This window comes from Typopeltis vanoorti, chromosome 15, assembly GCF_054136105.1.
Source record: "Typopeltis vanoorti isolate ZY-2024b chromosome 15, IOZ_Tvanoo_1.0, whole genome shotgun sequence".
Classification (NCBI taxonomy): domain Eukaryota; kingdom Metazoa; phylum Arthropoda; class Arachnida; order Uropygi; family Thelyphonidae; genus Typopeltis; species Typopeltis vanoorti.
This window is the reverse complement of record NC_143563.1, coordinates 75,923,809-75,946,842: the sequence shown is the minus strand read 5'-3', so window position 1 is coordinate 75,946,842 and position 23,034 is coordinate 75,923,809. Positions and strand designations below refer to the sequence as shown.

At 34.3% G+C, this 23,034-nt stretch overlaps 1 protein-coding gene across 1 annotated transcript in view; it reads left to right on the top strand.

Moving 5' to 3' along the window:
- The window catches only part of LOC150098903 (serine hydroxymethyltransferase, mitochondrial-like), a 206,980-nt gene that overhangs the window by 146,196 nt on the left and 37,750 nt on the right, over positions 1–23,034 (top strand). The window contains exon 9 of the mRNA XM_090405829.1: positions 13,542–13,641. Within this exon, the coding sequence (XP_090261955.1) occupies positions 13,542–13,641 (100 nt within the window). The remainder of the gene's footprint in view (positions 1–13,541; positions 13,642–23,034) is intronic.

Below are 23,034 nucleotides of genomic sequence, written 5' to 3'. Positions count from 1 at the left end.
ACCCAACAGGGTGTGCCACGAGAAGGTGAGGATTGGACATTAGGTCAGAAGCCCTGGTCGGTTCTCCGCATTCCTTTAAAGGCTATGTGGAGGTCTCCTCTCAGTTATACAGCTTTGACCCTTAAGCACCCCATCATTTTCGTAAAGCTTCAAAATTTTTTGAGCTAATTCTACTTGTCTGTTTATGCATGTCAATCAGCATTTTTGGAACTCATCTGGCACAAAATTTCTGGTGTTCCAAGCTTTTCTGTCACAATTTCATCAGTGATGGAGTGTGAACTTATGGGAATTCAAAAGAAAGTTCAGCAATTGTGAAACGATGATTCACTCTTTCCACAAAATCATTTGTCACCGCACTTGGCTGGCTGCTGCACTCTTCATCGTGAACATTGTTGCTCCCTTCTTTAAACAAACGACACCATTGCATAACCTTTCTGTTACTCATGTTAGGACCATAAACCTAACACAGTAGTTGGTGAATTTTTACAGCACTATTGTTTTCTGCCAACAAAAACTGTATCGCATCAGAAACCTTGCAACTGTGGAATTTGTTATCACAGTACTTATTGCAAATTATTTGTAGAAGGCAACAAACAATTATGTGAAGAAAGTAAAATAATCAACAGCTAGCTAATGAGTCTCTCTATACTACCACGCATGAGCCACTCCTTTAGCATATCTTATTTTGTAGTAAATTTTGAACAGACCTTACTTTTGGGATGTGCCTTGTATATAAGTGTAATAGATCATATACAGTGTAATAGATCATATACACACACACATATATAATGTGTAATATATATATATGAGGATGTGCTGAAAAGTTGCGATAATCACCATGAAGGAATTGAGGTAAAACCATGACAAAAATCTCATATACTATGTCAAAGGGTTTCCAGTTTAGAATCTCCTTTTTTTTTTATCTTCTTAGGCTGAATATCTCTCTCTTTCTCTGCTTCATTCTACTAAATTCGTTTGCTCTCTCTCTCTCTCTCTCTCTCTCTCATCTCATCCTTTCTTTCCAGTCCATCTTTCCTAATGCAGTTGACTCTCAATATAGCAAACATTATCTTTGAACTGTGATATTAAAAAAAAATTTACTGTGCAAGCTATCTGCTATGACAAACTATTCCTGTAGTCCCTATCCAGTTCTCCGTAGTGAGAGTGAACTGTACTGAAGTCATCCTCCTTGGAGATTGTTCACACCTCCAACTAGCTAATAAATAATTTCTGTTTCCAACTGCACTGATTCAGGAGGTAGAGATGCTGAGGCAAATCCAACCACAATCTTTTGCTCCTTTCTCCCATGAAGCATGTGCATGCACATGTGTGTGTGCACGTTTACACACACTATCATTCACTTGTTGTCTAGCATTATAAGAATGCTAAATGTGCTTTCAGGTTGTGTGTACCTCTTGGATTGTTTTTGTTCTTCTGGTCCAAACATTTGCATTGATTGCATCATGCAAACAGTATTTGCATGATGTTTGCATGCAAACAGTATTTATTGGTATAGAAACATTCATTTCTGATTTTTCATGAATTCTTGTCCTTTATCTAAGCATTTAGAGAATGTTGTAGTGCTGTGATGAATTCTAGAAATCAGTACAACATAGCACTAACATCGTCCAAACCTAAACAAATTCCACTGCCTCACATTACCAAAAATCTAGGAAATCATCTTGAGACCTTCAGCATAATCCAATCATTGCATTCATAGAGGGGTACCAGTTAGGATTGTAGGATCCTGCCTTTTTCCACTGTCTACATTTGCCTTCCTGCTGGTATGCCTTGATATATATGCTTAGTGTATATCTTTGTGTCCATGAAGATGCCTTCATGACCAAGGTGAAATATTGGCCTAATAATTTAATAGCTAAATAAATTTATTTAGTTATTATTCCAAGATGTGTATTTCCTTCTCTCTGCTGTTTTCTATAATTAACTTAATTCAGTTGGATCACTTATAGTGCATATAACAAAAATCAAAATAGCATTTATCATCATCAGTTTCCTGATATGTATCCCTCAAGGGATGTACAGCTACTATGTTATCACTATGTGATTAAGTTTACATTATTCATTATTAATCTCCTATCAACAATTTTCCTCCAAATTAGTTTATTACTTGTCAACATTCCAATATTGTTGTATTTAACATTTCAGTTAAATTCTTGCACATTCTTACATTGTTAACATTCAAGAATGTGCAAGCCAAGCTTGAATGCTAAACAATGTCAGTTCTACCTAATGTGTTCATTTATATATAATTCTGCCACTGAAGCCATCTTTTAAGGGCCCTAATTTTTCTCAGCACTCTCTCATATCTGTGATCTATAATCTTTGATCAAGTGCTTTATTTCTAATCCAACTCTTCGATTCATAACTTAAAACCGATTCTGATATATATCATTTATCATAATTGGATGCTTAGATTTGATCATAGCATCAGAAGGGGGGGGGTGTCGTTTAGAATGTGAATGTTTTGCCACCAGTTGGTAATAGTGATCATTTCATACTGTCCTGGGGAAATAGTTTACAATTATGGATGTTCCAATTAAGACTGGATATATTCTGAACTACAAAGCCGGAAATTATGACAAATTCAGGAGAATACTATCTTTAGTCCAATGTTATCAGTTATTACTGAATGGAGAGGTTCGAAGAACAAGCAAGTTCTTTGAATTTGCTTATTATGGAAGGAATATTGTGAGAATAAGAATGAGAGGAGTTATGAAATATATAAGGCACAGGTCAGAAAAGTTATCATAGATAAGAAATTGGATATGCAGGCTAAAAGCAACCCAAAACAATTTTATTGTTATGCTGCAAGTAAAAGAAAAAAATTAATGTGAAAGAATAACTTTAGTGAATACTGACACTATTCTTGGGTCAGAAGCAGATGAGTTTGTTCAAGTAATTAATCTCATCACTTTACTAAGATTTATCAACTAGATGTATGTAACATCGTGCAGAATGCTACCCCTACACTGGATGAAGATATAGAAGTGCATAATCGAGTGTAATGGGCATACTATTTTTAGGAATGACAGAAGAGATAGGAGAGGAGGAGGAGTAGTACTACTAATGATATCACATGACTTAAGTCCAGTTAGGGTAGAAACAGAAGAAAACAATGATGGCAACAATGTCCCATGTAGCAGTGAGTTTGAGTCTATCTAATGTGAAGTGGAGGCTAAGAAAATGAAATATATGGTTGGGTGTTGCTAAAGACCTGGTGACTCGGTTGCAGGGGACAAAGATATGCATTGCCAATTTAGCCTTATGATACCAAACAAGTGATCATTATGGGTGACTTTAATTTTCCAAACATTGATTGGGTAGATGAGAAATCTCATGATAAGAAAGAGGAGGAATTTATTGAATTGTTGCAAGACAACTTTCTCAAGCAGCATGTGAAAGAAGGAACTCAAGATCAAAGAATGTTGGATTTGTTCATAGAATCAGGAGTAATGTTAAAAATTTAGCTATTTTGTCACCATTTGGTGACACTGAACATGTTGTGCTTTCTTGGGAAGTATCTTAATTATATTGATGCTCCAATTAGAACAGGTTACATGTTGAACTGCAAAGCTGGAAATTATGATCAACTTAGGAGAATACTATCTTTGGTCCATTGGTATCAGTTACTGAATGGGGAAAATGTCAGTAATGCTTGGGATTCTTTGAAAAAGTGCTTAAATGAGGCAGTATCTGAATGTATCCCTAGTGTTTGAAGAATGAATAAGTTAGGAGTGAAATGGATGTGCAACCTTATTAAGAGAAAGATCCACAAGAATAAGATGATGTGAAAAGAATATTCTGGGAATAAGAGTGAGAGGAGTTCAGGCCAGAAAAGTGACAAGTATTGTGCAGAAAGCTAAATCAGAGTATGAAAAGAAATTGGCTACGTAAGCTAAAGGAAAATCCAAAAGAATTTTATCATTGTGCCACAAGCAAAAGAAAGAAAGAATGTAAAAGAATAACTTTATTGAATGCAGATGGTACTCTAGTGCCGGAAGCTAATGAGATTGTTCAGTTACTGAGTGCTCACTTTGTTTAGATATATCAACCAGGTGTATGTAACATGGTGCAGTGCTACTACTACATTGGATGAAGAGTTAGAGGTTCATGGAAATGAGGTTGAAGAGCTGTTGCATAACCTGAATAAGAATTTGTCAATAGGGACAGATGGAATATCAGACCGTTTACTAAAGGAATGTTCAGCTGAATTGGCTAGGCCTTTCACATGTTTGTGTAACTTGAATCTCAGCTCAGGCATGGAAGGAATGAATGATAGTTTCTATTGTAAAAGGATGGTGGAAAAACTGATGTGTTTAACTACTGACGTATCACTATCGTTGGTAGTGAAGATTTTAGAGAAGTTCTTAAGAACTCGCATACAGAAATGGTTAGACAAACAAGCTATACTCTGCAAGGAGCAGCACGGGTTTACTAAAGGAAGGTCATGTTTTAGCAATTTGCTCATATTTTATAACAATGTTATGGCTGAGTTGGATAAAGTGAATGGATACACTATGATAATGTTGGATTGTTTTAAGGCATTTGATAGTATACCAGACAAAGGGCTGTTGCATAAACTGGAGAATATGGGATTGGAATATAAACTCTTGACTTGGATCATGGGATGGTTGATACACAAATATCAAAAAGTGTTATATAGTGGGGGTGAATTCGTCAGATTTAAGGTGACCAGTGGTATACTTCAGGATTCAGTCCTTGGGCCATTATTGTTCAATCTATACATTAATGACATCAGGCAGGGTCCAACATCAGATGTACAATTGTTTGGAGATGATGTGAAGATAGGCAGGGCAGTATCAGTAGCAATCAGGAATGCTACTGATATTCAGCACTTACAAAATGATTTGAATAGACTGGGAATTTGGGCAAACGAAATTGGCTGTCAGTTTAATGTTAGTAAGTGTAAAGTTATGCTTTGGTGTGATGAGATTTCCAGAGGCATACAAGAAACTGAGGAGGCAAGGGATGTATTGGCGTATTGGTGGATAGGAATTTTAAGTTCAAAGGTCACATAGCAAAAGTTGCAAATATAACTCAGAGGATAATTGCAATGTTAAAATGAATCTTGACATCTAAGGATAAGGAAATCATTTTGCCTCTTTATAAAGCTTTGATAAAACCACACCTGGATTATTGTGTGCAGATTCGGTCTCTTGAATTGCAAGGAGATAAAGAGCTGTAGAAAGGGTGCAAAAAAAGAGTTACAAAGATTATATCTGGATTGTGGGATTTAGATTATGAGGACAGATTGCAAGTATGTGGATTACAGACTCTGCTTAAGAGGAGTGATATGATAGAGGTCTATAAACTTTTGAATGGGTGTTATAAGATATTGTCTGATGAAATTTTTGTTATATGGAAGGTGGGGAAAGAATATGAGAACATCTATGGAAGTTAAGTTTGCAGTCAAGAAAGGAGTAAGAGCTAGGTTTTTATCTCACAGAGCAGTGAGTGAGTGGAATAGTTTACCTTTAGGGGTAGTGGATGCGTCTAGTGTAAATGAATTTAAGGGTAGGTATGACAACTGGTTTGGGTGATTTATAGCCTCCCTCAATGAGTCCTTGACTCCCTGGAGGTCTCAGATAATAATAATAAGAAAAAAAATGAGGGTGAATAGCTGTTACGTAACCTGCATATCAATTCATCAATAGGGCCAGATGGAATGTTAGCATGTGTGCTAAAGGAATGTTCAGTTGAAATTGGCTTGGTCCTTGACATGTTTGTATAACTTGAGTGTCAGTGCAGGAAAGATCTCACAGAAATGGAAAGAATGTATGATAATTCTGCTGTACAAGAGTGGTTAAACAAGTGTCTTAACTACCAACCTATCAGTATCTCTGGAGTGAAGGTGAAGATCTTAGAGAAGTTAGTAAGAATTCACATACAGAAATGGGTTGACAGACAAGCTGTATTCTGCAAAGAAATATATGTTTACTAAAGGGAGTCAGGTGTTATCAATTTGCTCATGTTTTATACCAATGTTATAGCTGAATATGATAAAGGAAATGGATACATTATGATGCTGTTATACTTTGATGAGGTAGTTGATAGGATATCACACAAAAGGCTGTCACATAAACTGGAGAATATGGAATTGGAATTTAAACTATTGACTTGGATAAGTCAATAGTTTTGATTTTTTTTTTTGTCTTTGATTTTGATTTGTCTTTTGACTTTTGAGTCAAAAGACAAATCTGAAAACAAACCCCAACTCAACATCACCAGAGTTAAAGATCGGTACTATCAACGTAAGAAGCCTGAATGGCAAAGAAATGGAGCTAGCTGAGGAATTAGATAAGTACCAGATCGACATAATAGGGGTGACTGAAACAAAAAAGACCAAAACTGGTGAGATCTTTCTGAGCAATAAATACAAAATGTTATATTCAGGCAATAACAATCAAGGAAAAGAAGGAGTAGCCATAGTATTCAACACAAAATACGAGGCTAATCTTCTTGAATGGCAGTCAGTCTCAAGTAGAGTAATGTGGGCAAATATGAGAATGGGGAACTGGACAATGAGACTTATTTGTGCCTATGGTCCCACAGAAGGTTCTACTAAGGTAGAAGTGGAGGAATTTTTTGAGGCTTTAGAAAAAGCAACTGACACAATGAAAAAGGAAAAGTTGGTCCTTGTTGGGGATCTAAATAGTAGAGTAGGAAATGATTGTGAGACATACAAAAATATTTTGGGAAAATTTGGAGAAAAGAGCAAAGCTAATAATAATGGCAAATATCTGTTGGATTTCTGCTCAGGACATGGACTGGTTATTACTAACACCATGTTCCAACATAAAAATGTGCACAAATTCACATGGAGAGAAGAGGCTAGGAATAAGAAAAGTCTCATTGACTATGTTATTGTTGATAGTGATGTTTTCTCCCTGGTGCAGGACACCAGAGTGTACAGAGGATTTGAAATTGGAAGTGATCACTATTTAGTCTTGAGCAGGATAAAATTGAATTTCATATTGAAAAGAATAACATGTAAGAAAGTTTTAAAGCGAATAAAAGTTGAGCAGCTCTCAGATGTAAACTGTAGACTAAAATACAGAAATATTATTGAAAAGAAAATGAAAGAGTTTGAGAACAGGAATCAAACCTTGGAGATTCAGTGGCAAACTCTGAAGGAAACATTGATTGATTCTGCCAGAGAGGCATGTGGTGAGGTTGTGTGCAAAGATAAAAAAATCAGAACTCCCTGGTGGACACAGGAAGTTAAAGAGGCAGTGAAGGAAAAGAAGAAAGCATATCAAAAGTTCCTGGCAAATAAGTCAGCTTTTACTCTTACAGAATACAGAGACAAATGTAAGAAAGCTAAACAGTGTGTAAAACTAGCTAAACAAAAGTCATGGGAGGACTTTGGCAAGAATATAGAAAATAAATATCAAGAAGGTGGCAAAATATTCTGGAGGTTGTTGAAGAAGCTTAGGAATGGAGGAAAGAGTGCTGTAAAAGGAATTAGAGATGATAAAGGTGAAATGAAAACAGGAGAAAAAGATATCCTTGAAGTATGGAGTAATTACTTTGAAAAACTGCTAAATGAAACAAGCAGTGATGACAGCACAGTGATAAAAAACACTGACCAGGCATGCAGTCAGGAATACATATCCATACTTGAAGTAGAAAAAGCCATCAAAGGCTTGAAATGTGGAAAGGCAGCAGGAGTAGATGATATTCGACCAGAAATGCTGAAGTATGGTGGTATAAGAGTCTTACAGTGGCTGCACTGCATAGTTCAGAAAGCCTGGACAGAGGGACGAATTCCCGATGATTGGAGTAGAGCTCTCATAGTACCCATATATAAAAAGGGAAATAAAACTGAATGTGAGAATTACAGAGGTATTTCCCTACTGAGTGTTCCTGGCAAGATCTATGCAAGTATACTTGAGAAACGGTTGAGAAGAATTGTGGAAGAAAAGCTTGGTGAAGAACAAGCTGGATTCAGGCCAAATAGAGGCTGTCAGGATCAGATCTTCACTTTACGACAAATAGTCGAGAAAGCATGGGAATATAACAAAGATCTGTATTTAAGTTTTGTCGATTTGGAAAAGGCATATGACAAGGTGCCAAGAGAGAAGCTATTCAATACGCTGCAGTTATATGGTGTCAATGGGGCATTATATCAAGCAATACTTAGTCTTTATTTGAGTTGTGAGTCAGCAGTTAGAATTGAAGGAAGTACAGGAAGATGGTTTAATGTTAAATCTGGTGTGAGACAAGGATGTACATTATCCCCTCTGTTATTCATTATCTATATGGATCACATTATGAAGGAATGTGGTATTAAACCTGATATCAAAATTGGAGATGTTAATGTCAGCTCTTTGCTTTATGCGGATGATGTTATACTTCTTAATAAATCCGCTACAAGTCTGCAAGATTCTCTGACTAAATTGAATAGCTGTTGTAATAGATATGGTATGAAGGTCAGCAATAAAAAGACAAAGACAATGAAAATAGGCAGAATCATTGAAAATGTCAACTGTGTTGTGAATGGAGAACCTGTGGAACAAGTAAAACATTTCAGCTACTTAGGCACAATTTTTACTGAAGATGGTAAACTAAATATAGAAATAGACAACAGAATCAGCAAAGCTGGTATCGTGGGAAGTCAGTTGAATAAATTCATATGGAATAAGAAAGAAATTAGTCGGAACACTAAATTAGCTGTATACAAGACTGTGTTCAAACCAATTTTAACTTATGGATCTGAGAGCTGGGTCAGAAGTAAAACACTTGACCAAAGACTAGAGACCGCAGATATGAGAGTCCTGAGAAAGATTAGAGGCGTGAACAGATGGCATCAATGGCAATATCATATTAAAAATGAGGATATTAGGAAAGAACTTGACATTGTCAGCATTCAGGAATGCGTTAGCAGAGCTAATCTCAGATGGTATGGTCACTTAAATAGAATGGGAGAGGAAAGATTAGCAAAACAAGTGTTCTCTTCCAGGTTGGCAGGAAAACGACCCAGAGGAAGACCAAGATATAGGTGGATTGATACGGTACAAAGTGCCTTAGACGATAGAAACATAAGATCTGATAATGTTGGAGTCTTGACAAGTAACAGACTGATTTGGAGGAAAATTGTAGATAGGAAGTTGGTAATGATGTAATTTTTTCATGTAGTACTGTCATATCCTGTACACCTCTTGAGGGTACATGGCAGGAATTTGATGATGATGATGACTTGGATAAGTGGGTGGATGGTGGATAGCTATCAGAAAGTGGTTTATGGTGAGTGTTAATCTACCAGATTTAAGGTGACAAGTGGTATTTTCCAGGGATCAGTCCTTGAACCATTGTTGTTCAATCTATACATTAATGATATTGGGAAGGACCTGACAGGAGAAGTTCAGTTGTTTGTTGATGATGTAAAAATAGGATAATCAGGAATATGACTGATATACAGTGCTTACAGAATGATTTGAATAACCTGGAGAGGTGGGCATAATGGCTGTGAATTCAGTGTTGGTAAAGTTATGCACTTTGGCACATAATGAGATTTCCAATGGCATATTATATTGGTAGAATTATGTTACAAAAAATTGATGATGCTAGGGATTGTGGAATGATTTTGGTAGATAGAAAGGTGAAGTTCAAGGGTCACATTGCAAAAATTGCAAATACAACTCAGAGGATAACTTACGATGTTGAAACATTGACATGTAAGGATGAGGAAGTCATTTTGTCTCTATACAAAGTATATGACTGCACCTCGACTACTATGCACAGATTTGGTCTCCTGAGTTAAGAGAGGATAAAGAAGCTATGGAAAAGGTGCAGAGTAACAAAGATTATATCAGGATTATAGACTGTAGATTACGAGGACAGATTGAGAGCATGTGGACTGCAAACACTAGTAAACAGGAGAAAGGAGTGATATGGCAGAGGTCTCTAAACTTCTGAATGTTATAGGTTACAACTGATGAAATAAATTTTCTGTTATATGTAAAGTGGAAGGAGGACAGGGGGCATCTGTGGAAGATAACTTTGTGTTTAGTTAAGAAAGGGATGAGAGCTATATTTTTTCTCACAGAGCAGTGAATGAATGGAACAATTTGCTTGTTGAAGTAGTGAATGCATCAAGTGTGAATGAGTTTATGAGAAGGTATGACATTTGGTGTGGCTGATCTGTGTTCTCCCTCGATGAGTTCTTGACTCCATGGAGGTCTCCGATGATAATAAAATATAATAAATTCCATTTAAAAAAAGAAGACAAACGTTTTATCTTTTCATTGTCGTCAAAATATGATCATAAACCAGTTTTTGGAATTTTGTTTCCTGGACAAAATATAATTAATTTATTACTAAAAAGGTATCTTTTCAAACTTATAAGTGTTATGTTGTCAAATGTTAAGTGAATTTTCAACTGAAAGTTACTCAAAATATACAGTATAATGATAATAATAAAAAAAAGTTGTACCTTTGTAGTGGGGGACAGAGTTGTGTTTGAAAAGGTATAATTTTCAAATCCATCTTATGTGGGGGGAAAGAAATTCTGTTTTACAAATATCTAAATTCATGTTTATCTCAAAAAATCCAGGACCCCAGGTAGTAGAAATTCTGTTTTCATTTTTGTGAAGAACATAAAAAATATATATTTTATATAGTTTACTTAAAAACATCTGTGTGGCAAGCACTTTGTTCACTTGAGCAATGGATTATACTGTTTTATTCCTATTTTTGATAAATAATTTAACTTCTCATTGCCAAGAATATTTGTTGATGTTTATAGCTATAAAATTAAAAATTTTCATTAAAAAATCTCTTAATTCATATTTTTGACATTGATTGAAATATGAAATTATCACAGTTAAAAATGAGTGATTTCAAAGCTATTTTGTAGTCATCATGAATTGAAGTCATCAGGTCACAACAGTTATATCCCATATTCAGAGTTACTGTATTATTATTATTATTACTACAACAGTTGTTTGTAAACACAGTTAATGGACAGAAGCATGTACTTATTATCAAGATTCTCCATTCACAGACATCTGTAGCAAACAAAACAAACAAAAAGTGCATAGTTCATTGAGCCCACTATGTAAAACATAGACAAACATTTTCAACAACAACAACAACAACAAAAAAAAAATGTCTTTTAACTTTGGAAAATTTAATGTTTCTTGTGGGATGCTTCTTCAGGAGAAAAAATATAAATTAAGATTTAATTAGCTTAAATTTCATGCAAACATGGTAACATCATGCATGTGAGGTATTGTAATGTAAAACATAATGTCCATATCATGTGTCTACATGGTTGAGATGTTTAAGAGAGGAAGTTTAGTTTCATATAAGTTCTTCATTTTTGTTGCATTGAGGAGGAAATGCATAATGTTACAGAAGCCTACTGGAATTTCCAAATGTACAGTCAACTCTCACTATAGCAAACACTGCTATAACAAACTACTCTAAAGTCCCAATAAAGCTCTTTAATTAGGAGTTGACAAATTATGCAAAATCCTACTCACCACATAAAATTTGCCCACCCAAGATCTTCAAGTATTTTAATGACATATCACATTAAGTCAGGAGTTCCACAAAATGATTAATAGTGCTGTAATGTGGTTGGAGAAGTTATTGTTTATTCTGCAGCTACTTGCCATGGGTGAGCATATTTGTTGAACCCAGTATGATGCTTTGCTAAAAATATTTCACTACAGCAAACTATCCTCTGTAACAAACTGTTTCTGTGGTTCCTACAAATATGTTATAGTGAAAGTCAACTGATTGATATAGACCATCTCAGTTTGTTGGCAAAGCACTTAGTGACCTTAAATTGTTGTGTGGCTATACCCAACTTATGTTTTCTTAGCTTCTTGACATCTTTTATGTGTTCTGTTATATGGATTTCTCCTGTGTAGCTTGTTTGACGTACATGGTAGATGATAATAAATGAACAGTAGATTTTGTAAATTCCTTTTTGACTTAAATATATTAAGCAACCTGGTATAGAGGAGTGAAGGCTATCTTCATTTCATGCTGTCTTAATATCTTTGCATTACATCTATCCTTTACAGGTTGGATTTATGGTAGTTACAATCCCTCTTTAGTCTCTTATTGCAGGGTGTTTTCATTATTTTGGATTTATATTCATTTCTGCGAGGATTTTTAACTATTCATAATGCATTTCAGTTCTTTCTTTCACCTCTTGCACTTGAAACTTACATCTTGTGTAAGGATTCTGATACCACCTCTTTTCTTCTGGGCATGGTAGCAATTCAGTATAGCATCAGGATATCTCCCAGTAGGGGCTAATTTCCTATAACACCATATGTTAAATTTGCACAAGAAACCAGTGCATACTTCTAGGAGATGCCTTTATCTGGTGTGTGTGTGTGAAGGGGGGGGGGGAGATTTGCAGAACCATATACATACTGGGTATACAGCATTAATTTCAAGTAGTGACAATGAGAAGCAAAACCAAGAAAACTAAAGCTCATCAATGTAATCCTATCACAAAATTGTTATAAATCTAAAAAAAAAAAAAATTAAATAATAATAATAAAAAAAACATCCAATGCCAACTAGGACTATAGAGATGATAACTCTATTGTATGTCTAGTATGTGACCAAGGAAATAGCAGGAATATCAAGGCATTATGATATAAAAGCTTTCATCCCCCTTATTATTCTTATACCTCTTCTAAATTGTTACATTATCTTCCTCTAAAATAAAAATAAAAAAAAAATGGAAGTTATAGTATTGGCTACTCTGGAGATATCTGCATTGTAGAAGATGTCAGAGTTGTCAAGAAGTGGAAAAAAACATAAGTGAGGCCTAGCCTTCCACACAATAAGTGATTGTCATTAAGTGCTCTGGCAACAAACTGATAGTTTGTGTTGCTTTATAGTAGTTCCGTTTGGAAATTCATGGAGACTTCTGAAATGTTATATACCCTACCCAATGCAATCAAAATAATTTATATTTTTATACAGAGGATCCAAGTCTGTCTTCATTTATCAACATTTCAACCACATGGACCTAAATTATGATTGATATCATGCTGTTCATTGCAGCATTGTCTCATGGGAATGTTGTAGTTGGCTCTGATTTTCATATTATAATTTCTGTATTTTTCTTACAAAAAAATGTTTTACAAGGAATGTAAAACCTAGTGTTGTTAATAAACATTAGTTTGTTTCTGTGAAGCTAATTCCAACACAGCTTTGATATGAATTCAAATTACAGAAGCTTAAGAGATAGACTTAAGGACAGTGAATCTGACTTTACACCACAATCCATTTGAAAGTTCAACAGTCAGGTGGAAATACTGCATTAGTAGCTGCAAGATATATATTAGTAGCACTGTAAAGTTTTTATAGTTTGCCATACTTTAAAAGTGGTATTATTAAGTTGGTTTCATGTAGATCTTGTTCAAGTAGTCTCCCCTCCCCTCTTTGGTCAAAAATGTGAAGAATCAATCCTAAAAAAAGAATTTACTTATAGTGTTATAATATTTATGCTGTAATATTATTTTTAGGCTAAAACTCCACAATTCAAAGAGTACCAGGAACAAGTTTTAAAAAATGCCAAAGCAATGGCTAAAGCTCTTTTGGATAAAGGATATTCCTTAGTATCAGGTAAACTACAGTTTTATTTCTTTCTCTTTAATTTTCAGCTTAAAACTGATAAAAATTATTGTAATGCTGAAAGAATAAATTGTTGATGAATTTTTTTATATTAAACTGGCTGTAACTATTATAAGTATTAATAAGGATAATGTAAATAAAGCAAAGTATAGACGAAGCTAAGTTTTTTTTTTGTAAATCTTAGTATATTGTGACTTTCTTATCACAACATGATTATGATGTGTTTGGAATATGTAGCTTTTGGTTGTGGCACAGGAAGGTAAATGAAGTGTGAAATGAAGGAAATAATTAGTTTAAAGTGAACTGAGAAAGTAGAGATAATTTTAGCTATTCATGGGGGAAGAGAGGATAAAAGAAGACTAATGTGAATAGCTGTAAAGATGTGAAGGATGAGCATGCATTTGAGCAGGATAAAAATTAATATCATAATGAAAAGAAGTTTTTAAAAAAATGAGTCAAACAGGTTTCGGAGATAGTTCATCTCCGAAACCTGTTTGACTCATTTTCTGAATAATATTTGCATGTTTTAGTTTATAGTTCATAAACTAAAATATGCAAATATTATTCAGAAAAAAAAAGTTTGAAAACCTTATAGTCTCAGCTAAGGAAATATGGTGAAGTTGTTTGCAAGGACAGTTAGAAAATGTTCTGGTAAAGAAAAGCTCATATTGAAAGTTCCTTGGCAAGTAAGGCAGCAGGTGTACTCAAAGTACAGAGACAAAAACTGAAGATATTCTTAATGTATAGAATAATTACTTGGAAAAATTATTAAATGAGGCCAGTGTTTATCTCTTTTAATAGTAGAAAATATTCAAGAAGGAATGTAGTTAGGAGTAATATAATAATCAGTATTTGAAATAAAAAAAATCCATCAAAAACATGAAACATAAAAAAAGCAGCTACTGGAATAGATGATATTCAACCACAAATGCTAAATATGGAAAGCAAGTTTTAAATTGGTGGTTGCAGCGGAACTCAGTTCCTCTGATTCCAGAGGAATTCAGTTAAAATGTCAAATTTTGGATGATTAGAATAGACTTCTCATAGTACTCATGTAATTATATCATCATTTTCTTGGTGGTTTAAACCATTACAGGTTGGCTATGTTCCAAATTCCACCTGATCCTTGTTTATCCAGTATCCAGGTGGATATGTAATAATGGAGGTGCATGATGAGAAGGCGAGGATTAGACACTGGGTGAAGTTGTCTGCATTCTTTACAAGTGCAGAGGTTTCCTCTGAATTATCTAGCTTAGACCCTTAAGTGATCTAGTTAATTTATCAAAAGCTCAAATTCTGTCCCTTGTAATACCCCCATTATTCATAATTATGGTGTACAGTCTGGGACATAAAAATTTTCTTACAATGGAAAAAAAAAAAAAAAAAAGGAAAAATTTATATCCATTTGTCTTATTGTGTGAATAAGACAGAAGTCTTATTATAGAAGATAGTAATAAATATTTTATATTTAATTTTATATTATGCCTATTATTTAAAAATTATTTTAAGTATTTTAATTTAAAAATTTCTAACAATACAGGAGAATGGGTAGCATTTCGTTTTTGTATGACTTTGAATGAGATCAAGAAACATTAAACAGGACTGTAGATAATCCAGGATCCTAAATCAAAAATAACAATTGTAATGCTAAAAATAGGACATCATTGCTACTGAAAGAAAACTATCTATAAGAAGGAATGGTTTATTAAAACTTACAGAGTTTATGTTACAATTATACTGGAGGCAGAAAAAATTTAAAATAAAATAATTAAATTGGATATATCATATATTTAAAAAATATTAAATTTATATATACATATTTATAAAGATAATTATATTTTATTCTAATTATATAAGCTCCAAATAATTATTTTTATTTTGATGATTCCTGGGACAGAAACATTTAGATCCAATTTCATTGAGAAAATTTGATTCCCTTATAAATGGAATATTTTTATTTAAGAAACAAAATTAATCGGAAATCGGAAAAAAATTTGAATTTCTGTTTAGATGATAATCAGGTTCTTGAGAAACATCCAATAGCTTCAACTTCAAATACAAATACCTCAACACTAAATTATGAGCTTTTTGACGATCCAGCTTTATGGCCAAACTTGTCCAATTCAATAATTAATATATTAGTAAAACGAGGTCCTCCTGCTGAATCAAAAGAGACTTTTTTCCCATGCAATGAACATAATAGAAGTTTACATGCATCGCATTGTGATAGGATTTTGAGTAACAAAAAAAACAAGTTCAAAATATTTTGGAAGGAAATTTTCTGAAAAATCGTTATTTCGGAATGAAATAACAATTGGAAACATATGTTCCAAGTTCTTCAGCACCACGAAAATCAAGAACATTTTAATAATTTTGAAAAATGGATTGATATGGAAAAGCATTTAAAAAAGGAAACTGCAATTGATCAACATCAGCTAAAATTACTCAAAAAAAAAGAGCAAGAACACTGGATGCATATATTCTTCTTCTTCTTTTACCACGCATTATTCCTGCTTCCCATGCAAGGTCTGCGTGTTACTTCGATGCGACTTCTTGTTAGTACCATTCCCAACTGACCTGTCGCCTAGTCTGCCGCTGCGGGGGGATATATTTTTGACTGTAGAAGCGTATGTTCACGGTGCCGGTTTGCCTGCTTGCGGAATGAAAAACATCAGATAAACTGGCGGAAAAAACCCTACTGCCCGCGCTCAAGACCGTATAACTTGGCTATGCCTGAGGAAGATCTTCAAGTTCCTCACGTCTTTGATGGGAATCGAACCTGGGACACTCCTCCAGGCATATGGTTGCGAAGCGCAAAGCCACTAGGCTAACCGCGCAGCCCCTGGATGCATATATTAAAACACACAATATCGGTTATTAAATTTCTTGCAAAAGAAAACATAGCATTCAGAGGCAGTTCAGATACTCTATATACAAATAATAATTGAAAATATTTGAAACTGATTGAATTATTCGCCAAATTTGACAGCATATTACAAAAACATGTAGAACGCATTAAAAAAAAACCATGAAATTCACGTTCATTATTTAGGGAAATGTATACAAAACGAAATCATTAATATATGAGTAATGAAATTTTTTTAAAAAAATGTATCTAAAATAATTAATGCTAAGTATTTTTCAATAATTGTTGATTGCACCACTGATATTTTGCGGCAGGAGCAAATGTCCTTAATTGTAAGATATGTTTCTATAAAAGAAATAAATGAAGAAACCCGAGATATTATACAAATAGAGGAAAGATTTCTAGATTTTATTAAAATTAATAATACAACAGGAAGTGGTATGGCTGAAGTAATCTTAAAATTATTAGAAGAAAAAAACTTAAATATTCAAAATATCCGTGGTTAGGGATGTGACAACGGGTCAAATATGAAGTGGAAGAATGCAGGGGTACAACTTCAGTGGTGAGCTATGGAAATTTTAACAAAGGGCTCGCATCGTCGAGAGAAAAGAAAAAAAAAGGGCCAACTTAGCCCTCATAATACTTATATAGCAACTTTGTAGAGCTTCTGACAGATATGATAATTCCTGTAGGATATCAATCATTAATGCTAGATCTTTTAAAAATTCCAAATTGAAAAGTCGGTTTAAAAAGTGATATTAATCGTTTTGATGCAAAATGCTTGCATAAAGCTGGGTAATTTCTCCACACAACAAGAGCCATTCGTAAACTGCAAGCTGCCCATCGTGGTCCAGACACAGCCGATCTTTAAAATTTCGATACCAAGGCCTTTTGCAATGGCATTTAATTCTCGTTGAATTTTTGGTGATTGATGATAAAAAGCATATAATTTATCCATAAATATTTCAAAATGATTTATTTCTTTAATGTTTTTTATCGAATTGTCTAATGCTAAGTGTAAACGGTGAGCGCAATGGCAAATCACAACATTGGGAAATTTTTGTAGAAGTTTGATTGCAACACCTGATTTGTTTACTAACATTACACTAGCTCCATCAGAACAAAATGCAATGAAATGATTTTTTATATAGTTATCTGAAAATCCATATGAATTTAAAGTAGCAATTATAGTGGCATGTATACATTCTGCGGTGGTATTTTCTAGTTCTACAAGATTATACTGTAGCAATTATACAAATAGAGGAAAGATTTCTAGATTTTATTAAAATTAATAATACAACAGGAAGTGGTATGGCTGAAGTAATCTTAAAATTATTAGAAGAAAAAAACTTAAATATTCAAAATATCCGTGGTTAGGGATGTGACAACGGGTCAAATATGAAGTGGAAGAATGCAGGGGTACAACTTCAGTGGTGAGCTATGGAAATTTTAACAAAGGGCTCGCATCGTCGAGAGAAAAGAAAAAAAAAGGGCCAACTTAGCCCTCATAATACTTATATAGCAACTTTGTAGAGCTTCTGACAGATATGATAATTCCTGTAGGATATCAATCATTAATGCTAGATCTTTTAAAAATTCCAAATTGAAAAGTCGGTTTAAAAAGTGATATTAATCGTTTTGATGCAAAATGCTTGCATAAAGCTGGGTAATTTCTCCACACAACAAGAGCCATTCGTAAACTGCAAGCTGCCCATCGTGGTCCAGACACAGCCGATCTTTAAAATTTCGATACCAAGGCCTTTTGCAATGGCATTTAATTCTCGTTGAATTTTTGGTGATTGATGATAAAAAGCATATAATTTATCCATAAATATTTCAAAATGATTTATTTCTTTAATGTTTTTTATCGAATTGTCTAATGCTAAGTGTAAACGGTGAGCGCAATGGCAAATCACAACATTGGGAAATTTTTGTAGAAGTTTGATTGCAACACCTGATTTGTTTACTAACATTACACTAGCTCCATCAGAACAAAATGCAATGAAATGATTTTTTATATAGTTATCTGAAAATCCATATGAATTTAAAGTAGCAATTATAGTGGCATGTATACATTCTGCGGTGGTATTTTCTAGTTCTACAAGATTATTAACATTCACAAATTTGATAAAAATTTAACAAAGGGCTCGCACGAGCTCCTTATAGCTCACCACTAGGTACAAGCACTTTTAAGGAACAAAAATCCTGGAGCATTTTTTGTTCCGTGTTGTACGCATTCCTTGAACTTGGTATTGAGTAATGCAGCAAGTTGCAATGTAGATAGGATTTATTTTTTGACATTATTCAGTCAATATATAATTTCTTTTCTTCATCGAATCATCGATGGGAAGTTCTTCTAAACCACATCCAAAATTTTACTTTATGCGCGACGAGATGGGAAAGTCATGTTGAAGCTGTAAAAGCAATACGAAATCAAGTAAAAGAAATACATGAAGCTTTAATTTTCATCACAGAAGATGACAGCTTAATTGGGCAACAAGGCATTAAAACAAAATTGGAAGGTAGTTTGTTAGCAAAAAAAATTAATTCTTTCAAGTTTATATTTGGCACATTTGTTTGGTATGACATTCTAAGTGAAGTCAATGCATCTAGCAAACAATTGCAAAATATCTCTTGCAATATTATGAAAGCCTTGAAATCATTAGATGTCATGAAAAAATTCTTGACATCATACAGAAGTGAAAATAATTTTTTGGTATAGTTTCTGGGAAAATTCCCATGCTACTCCTCTTAAATACTATTATTATAATAACGGCTATTATAGCCTGTTTTTGTTTAGGAGTATCCCTTATTTTAAATACATGGGCTATTATTACTCGAAAAAAGGGGTATATATATTTTAGGGCATTATGGGTGAGTATTGAAGGCAATTATAGCAGAATAAAAGAGGTGGAAAAATTTTGTTCACACCTTGTTTTGATTCTAGGATGTCTTCCAATTTCATGATCCTGCTTAAGGTTGTTTATAAATGGGGGAAAGGGAGCGTGGGGGTGTGTTTTGACGTGGGAAAATAAATTTGGAAACCCAGGTTATGCATTAATAATATATATATATATATATTATTGTGTTTAGGGGTGCATTTTGTGGGGGGAAGGAGAGAAGGGGAAGGGTTTACTTATGTGGAAACTGGGGCAGGGGAGGGGGTTAACGGGGTGCAGACCATTTCGGTTGACTGACCATCATCGGAACTTTTTCGGAATGAGTGTAGGGCTATGTCAAGACTATAAGTTGAATCTGCCAAATAAGGGCATTTGTTGTCGCTAAATGGCCGGAGGCGTGGCTTAATTTGTAAGTTCTGGATCGTCCAACATTTGGAAATTAGGTAGGGGCGGTGGACGTTGATTGAATTTTCATCGCATTTTATGGCGATAGTTTCGGATATTCTAAGCATTGTTTCGTTGTCTTGTTTGTCTATGATTATGGCCTTGTCGATTTGGGGGATATGTTTCAGTTCAAGGGTGTGAACTGCAATTTCTGTCTTCCCTGTACTCTGTGTTTTATTTTTATTTTTGATGTTGCGATGTTTTTTTGTGTTCAGATATTCCAGAATGGGAATATTGCAATCCCTGAAGTGCTCTTGTAGTCTAGTCCATAAGGACCTAATTGTGGAGCCAGTATAGGGTGTCACGGTCTTTTTGACAAGGAAATTTGTAGACTACGTTGTGGTGTTCAAATATTTCTTTGTGTGTGAAAGATTTATTGGGTTTTAGGAGAGTTGTTAGTTTTCAGTTCGTGGTGAACTAGCTTATAGTCCGTGTTTTTGAAAATATATTTGTAGGCTTTGTATGTGTTTTGGATGTATGGCAATTTGATGATCATACATGTAGGGAAGTCTGTTTTGGTTTATGGTTATTTGGTTATTATGATGGGATTTTGCCATACTGTTAGTGCGTAACTTATTAGATGTGTGGGATAGTTGTGATTTTTGAAAACCTGTGTTAAATACTTTAATTCCCTGTTAAGATAATTGCTGTTGGTTGAGAATTTGTAAGGATTGATAAATTGTGATAGGATGACTGATTTTTTAACGGAATATGGGTGGTATGAATTGAAATGGAGGTAGTTTTCTGATATGTGGGTTTGTGGAATATCTTAGTAGCTATCTTGTTATTGCTTCTGATTAATGTCAGGTTTAAGAAATTGATGGATTTGTTCTGTTCAGTTTCCATGGTGAATTATAGTCTGTTGCTATAATCGTTGAGGGATGTTTGTAAGGTGGAGATGTGTGAGGGTTTATCAATGCATAGAATATCGTCTACATATCTGCCATAAAAGGTGATGCTGGGGAGTGGGGGGGGGGGAGTAGAAGTGATTCAATGTATGCCAGGAATAATTCAGCTAGATGTCCACTGATGTTTTGGCCCATTGGGAGACCGAAAATTTGAACATATAAGGAGTTGTTGAACTTAAAGAAGTTGGCGGATATTGCGAGTTTGATCAACCTAATGATGTCATTTGGTGTTAATTTTGTGTGTATGTGTGTAGGGTGTGGTCCTCTGTGAGTAGTGTGTGTACGATGTCTAATGTTCTGGGGACATCCACGTTAGTGTATAATGAAGTTGCATCTAGTGAGGTGAGGATGTCATTATGGGATGGAGTAGTGTTATATATTTTCCAGAATAGGTCATCCGTATTTTTGATCATACAGATAGACGATGCTAGTAGTGGTTTGATGAGTTTGGCAACAAATTTTGATAAAGGAGCTGTGGTGGTGTTCTTGTAGGAGACTATGAGTCGTATTGGATAACTGTCTTTGTGGGTTTTGATGTTCCCGAACATATAGGGGATGCGTGTAGTGCAGGGGGTTGTGTGTCTCATTGTGGTTTTATCTATTTTGTTTTGACTTTTTAAGGTGTGTAGGATGCTGTTCATTTGTTTTATGAGGTCGTGGGGGGGGGGTTAGGATCGTTGTGGATTTTTTGGTAGGTATGTTGGTCGTTTAAGACAGCCGTTATTTTGTTGTGGTAATCGATTTTGTTGATGATGACTACAGTATCTCCTTTGTCAGCTTTTGTGATCATGATATCTGGGTTCTTTCTTAAAGATAATAGGGCTTTTTGTAAGTTGGGCGTAATGTTCGGTTTCACTATTATTTTGCTATTTATAATGTTGTTTATTTTTTGGAATATTGTGTCTCTGTTTGGGTCATTTTCACGTTTCACTTGGACTTCAATAATGATGTCTTTTTTCGGTAAATATTTAGGGGATATCGCGAAGTTAAGTCCTTTGTTTAGGATGGTGATTTCGTCGGGTGTGAGGATGTGGTGTGACAGATTTTTGATGAAGTTGTCATGTGTGGGTCGTGAGGCGGTGGTGTCTGAAGGATTGGGAACAGTATGTGTTGTGTATTTTGTGCCTGTTAAGGCATATCATTTTTTTGTGTGTTGAGCTTCAATTAACAGCGCGTAGTCATTGATGTGTGTTTGGGTACTTTCAGAGAAAACTGCCCATTCTTTTGGGGTCATTAAGGTTCAATCAATTCAATCTACGTTTTGTATTGTGGATGTATGAATAAGCTTGATTTTTCTTTCTGAATCTGTCATGTATGGCCTGTTTTATAAGTTTATATATATATATATATTATTAATACATAACCCGGGTTTCCAAATTTATTTTCCCACGTCAAAACACACCCCCACGCTCCCTTCCTCCTTTCCCCCCCTCTTTATAAACAACCTTAAGCAGGATCATGAAATTGGAAGACATCCTGGAATCAAAACAAGGTATGTACAAAAATTTTCCACCTCTTTTATTCTGCTATAATTGCCTTCTATGCTCACTCATAATGCCCTAAAATATATATACCTCTTTTTTGAGTAATAATAGCCAATGTATTTAAAGTAAGGGACACTCCTAAACAAAAACAGGCTATAATAGCTGTTATTATAATAATAATTTTTTGAAAGTTAAGCCAAGCCTATAACTTTGCTCTAAATATTGGGTTAAATGCTGATTTCCCAATTAATGACAGCACACGAACTCGACATGTAAAAACTCAATTTGATTATGTATGTCCTGACGAATCAATTACTAATCCTGAGCGACATCTTCAAATTAATTTTTTTAATGTAATTCTTGATTCAGCAATAACATCAATTACTGAGAGATTTGAATAGCTAAATAAATATGATTCAATTTTGGGGTTTCTCTTTAACATAACTTAAAATTTGATAATGATACAGTAAAAAAAAAGCTTGTTTCAACTTAGAAATTGTTCTGTCTGATGGTGATCAAAAAGATATTTCAGCAATAGATTTATTAGATGAATTAAAAATATTGTCTCGGAGGATATCAAATAATTATTCTCCCAAAGAAGTATTAAATTATATTTGTGCAAATAACTGTATAAGTCTTTTACCTAATGTGTATACGTCACTACGAATTCTTTTAACAATCCCAACTACAGTTGCAAATGCAGAGTGCAGTTTTTTTAAATTAAGACATTAAAAATTGAGGTCCACAATGTCTCCCAAGAGAGATTAGATGGCTTAGCCACT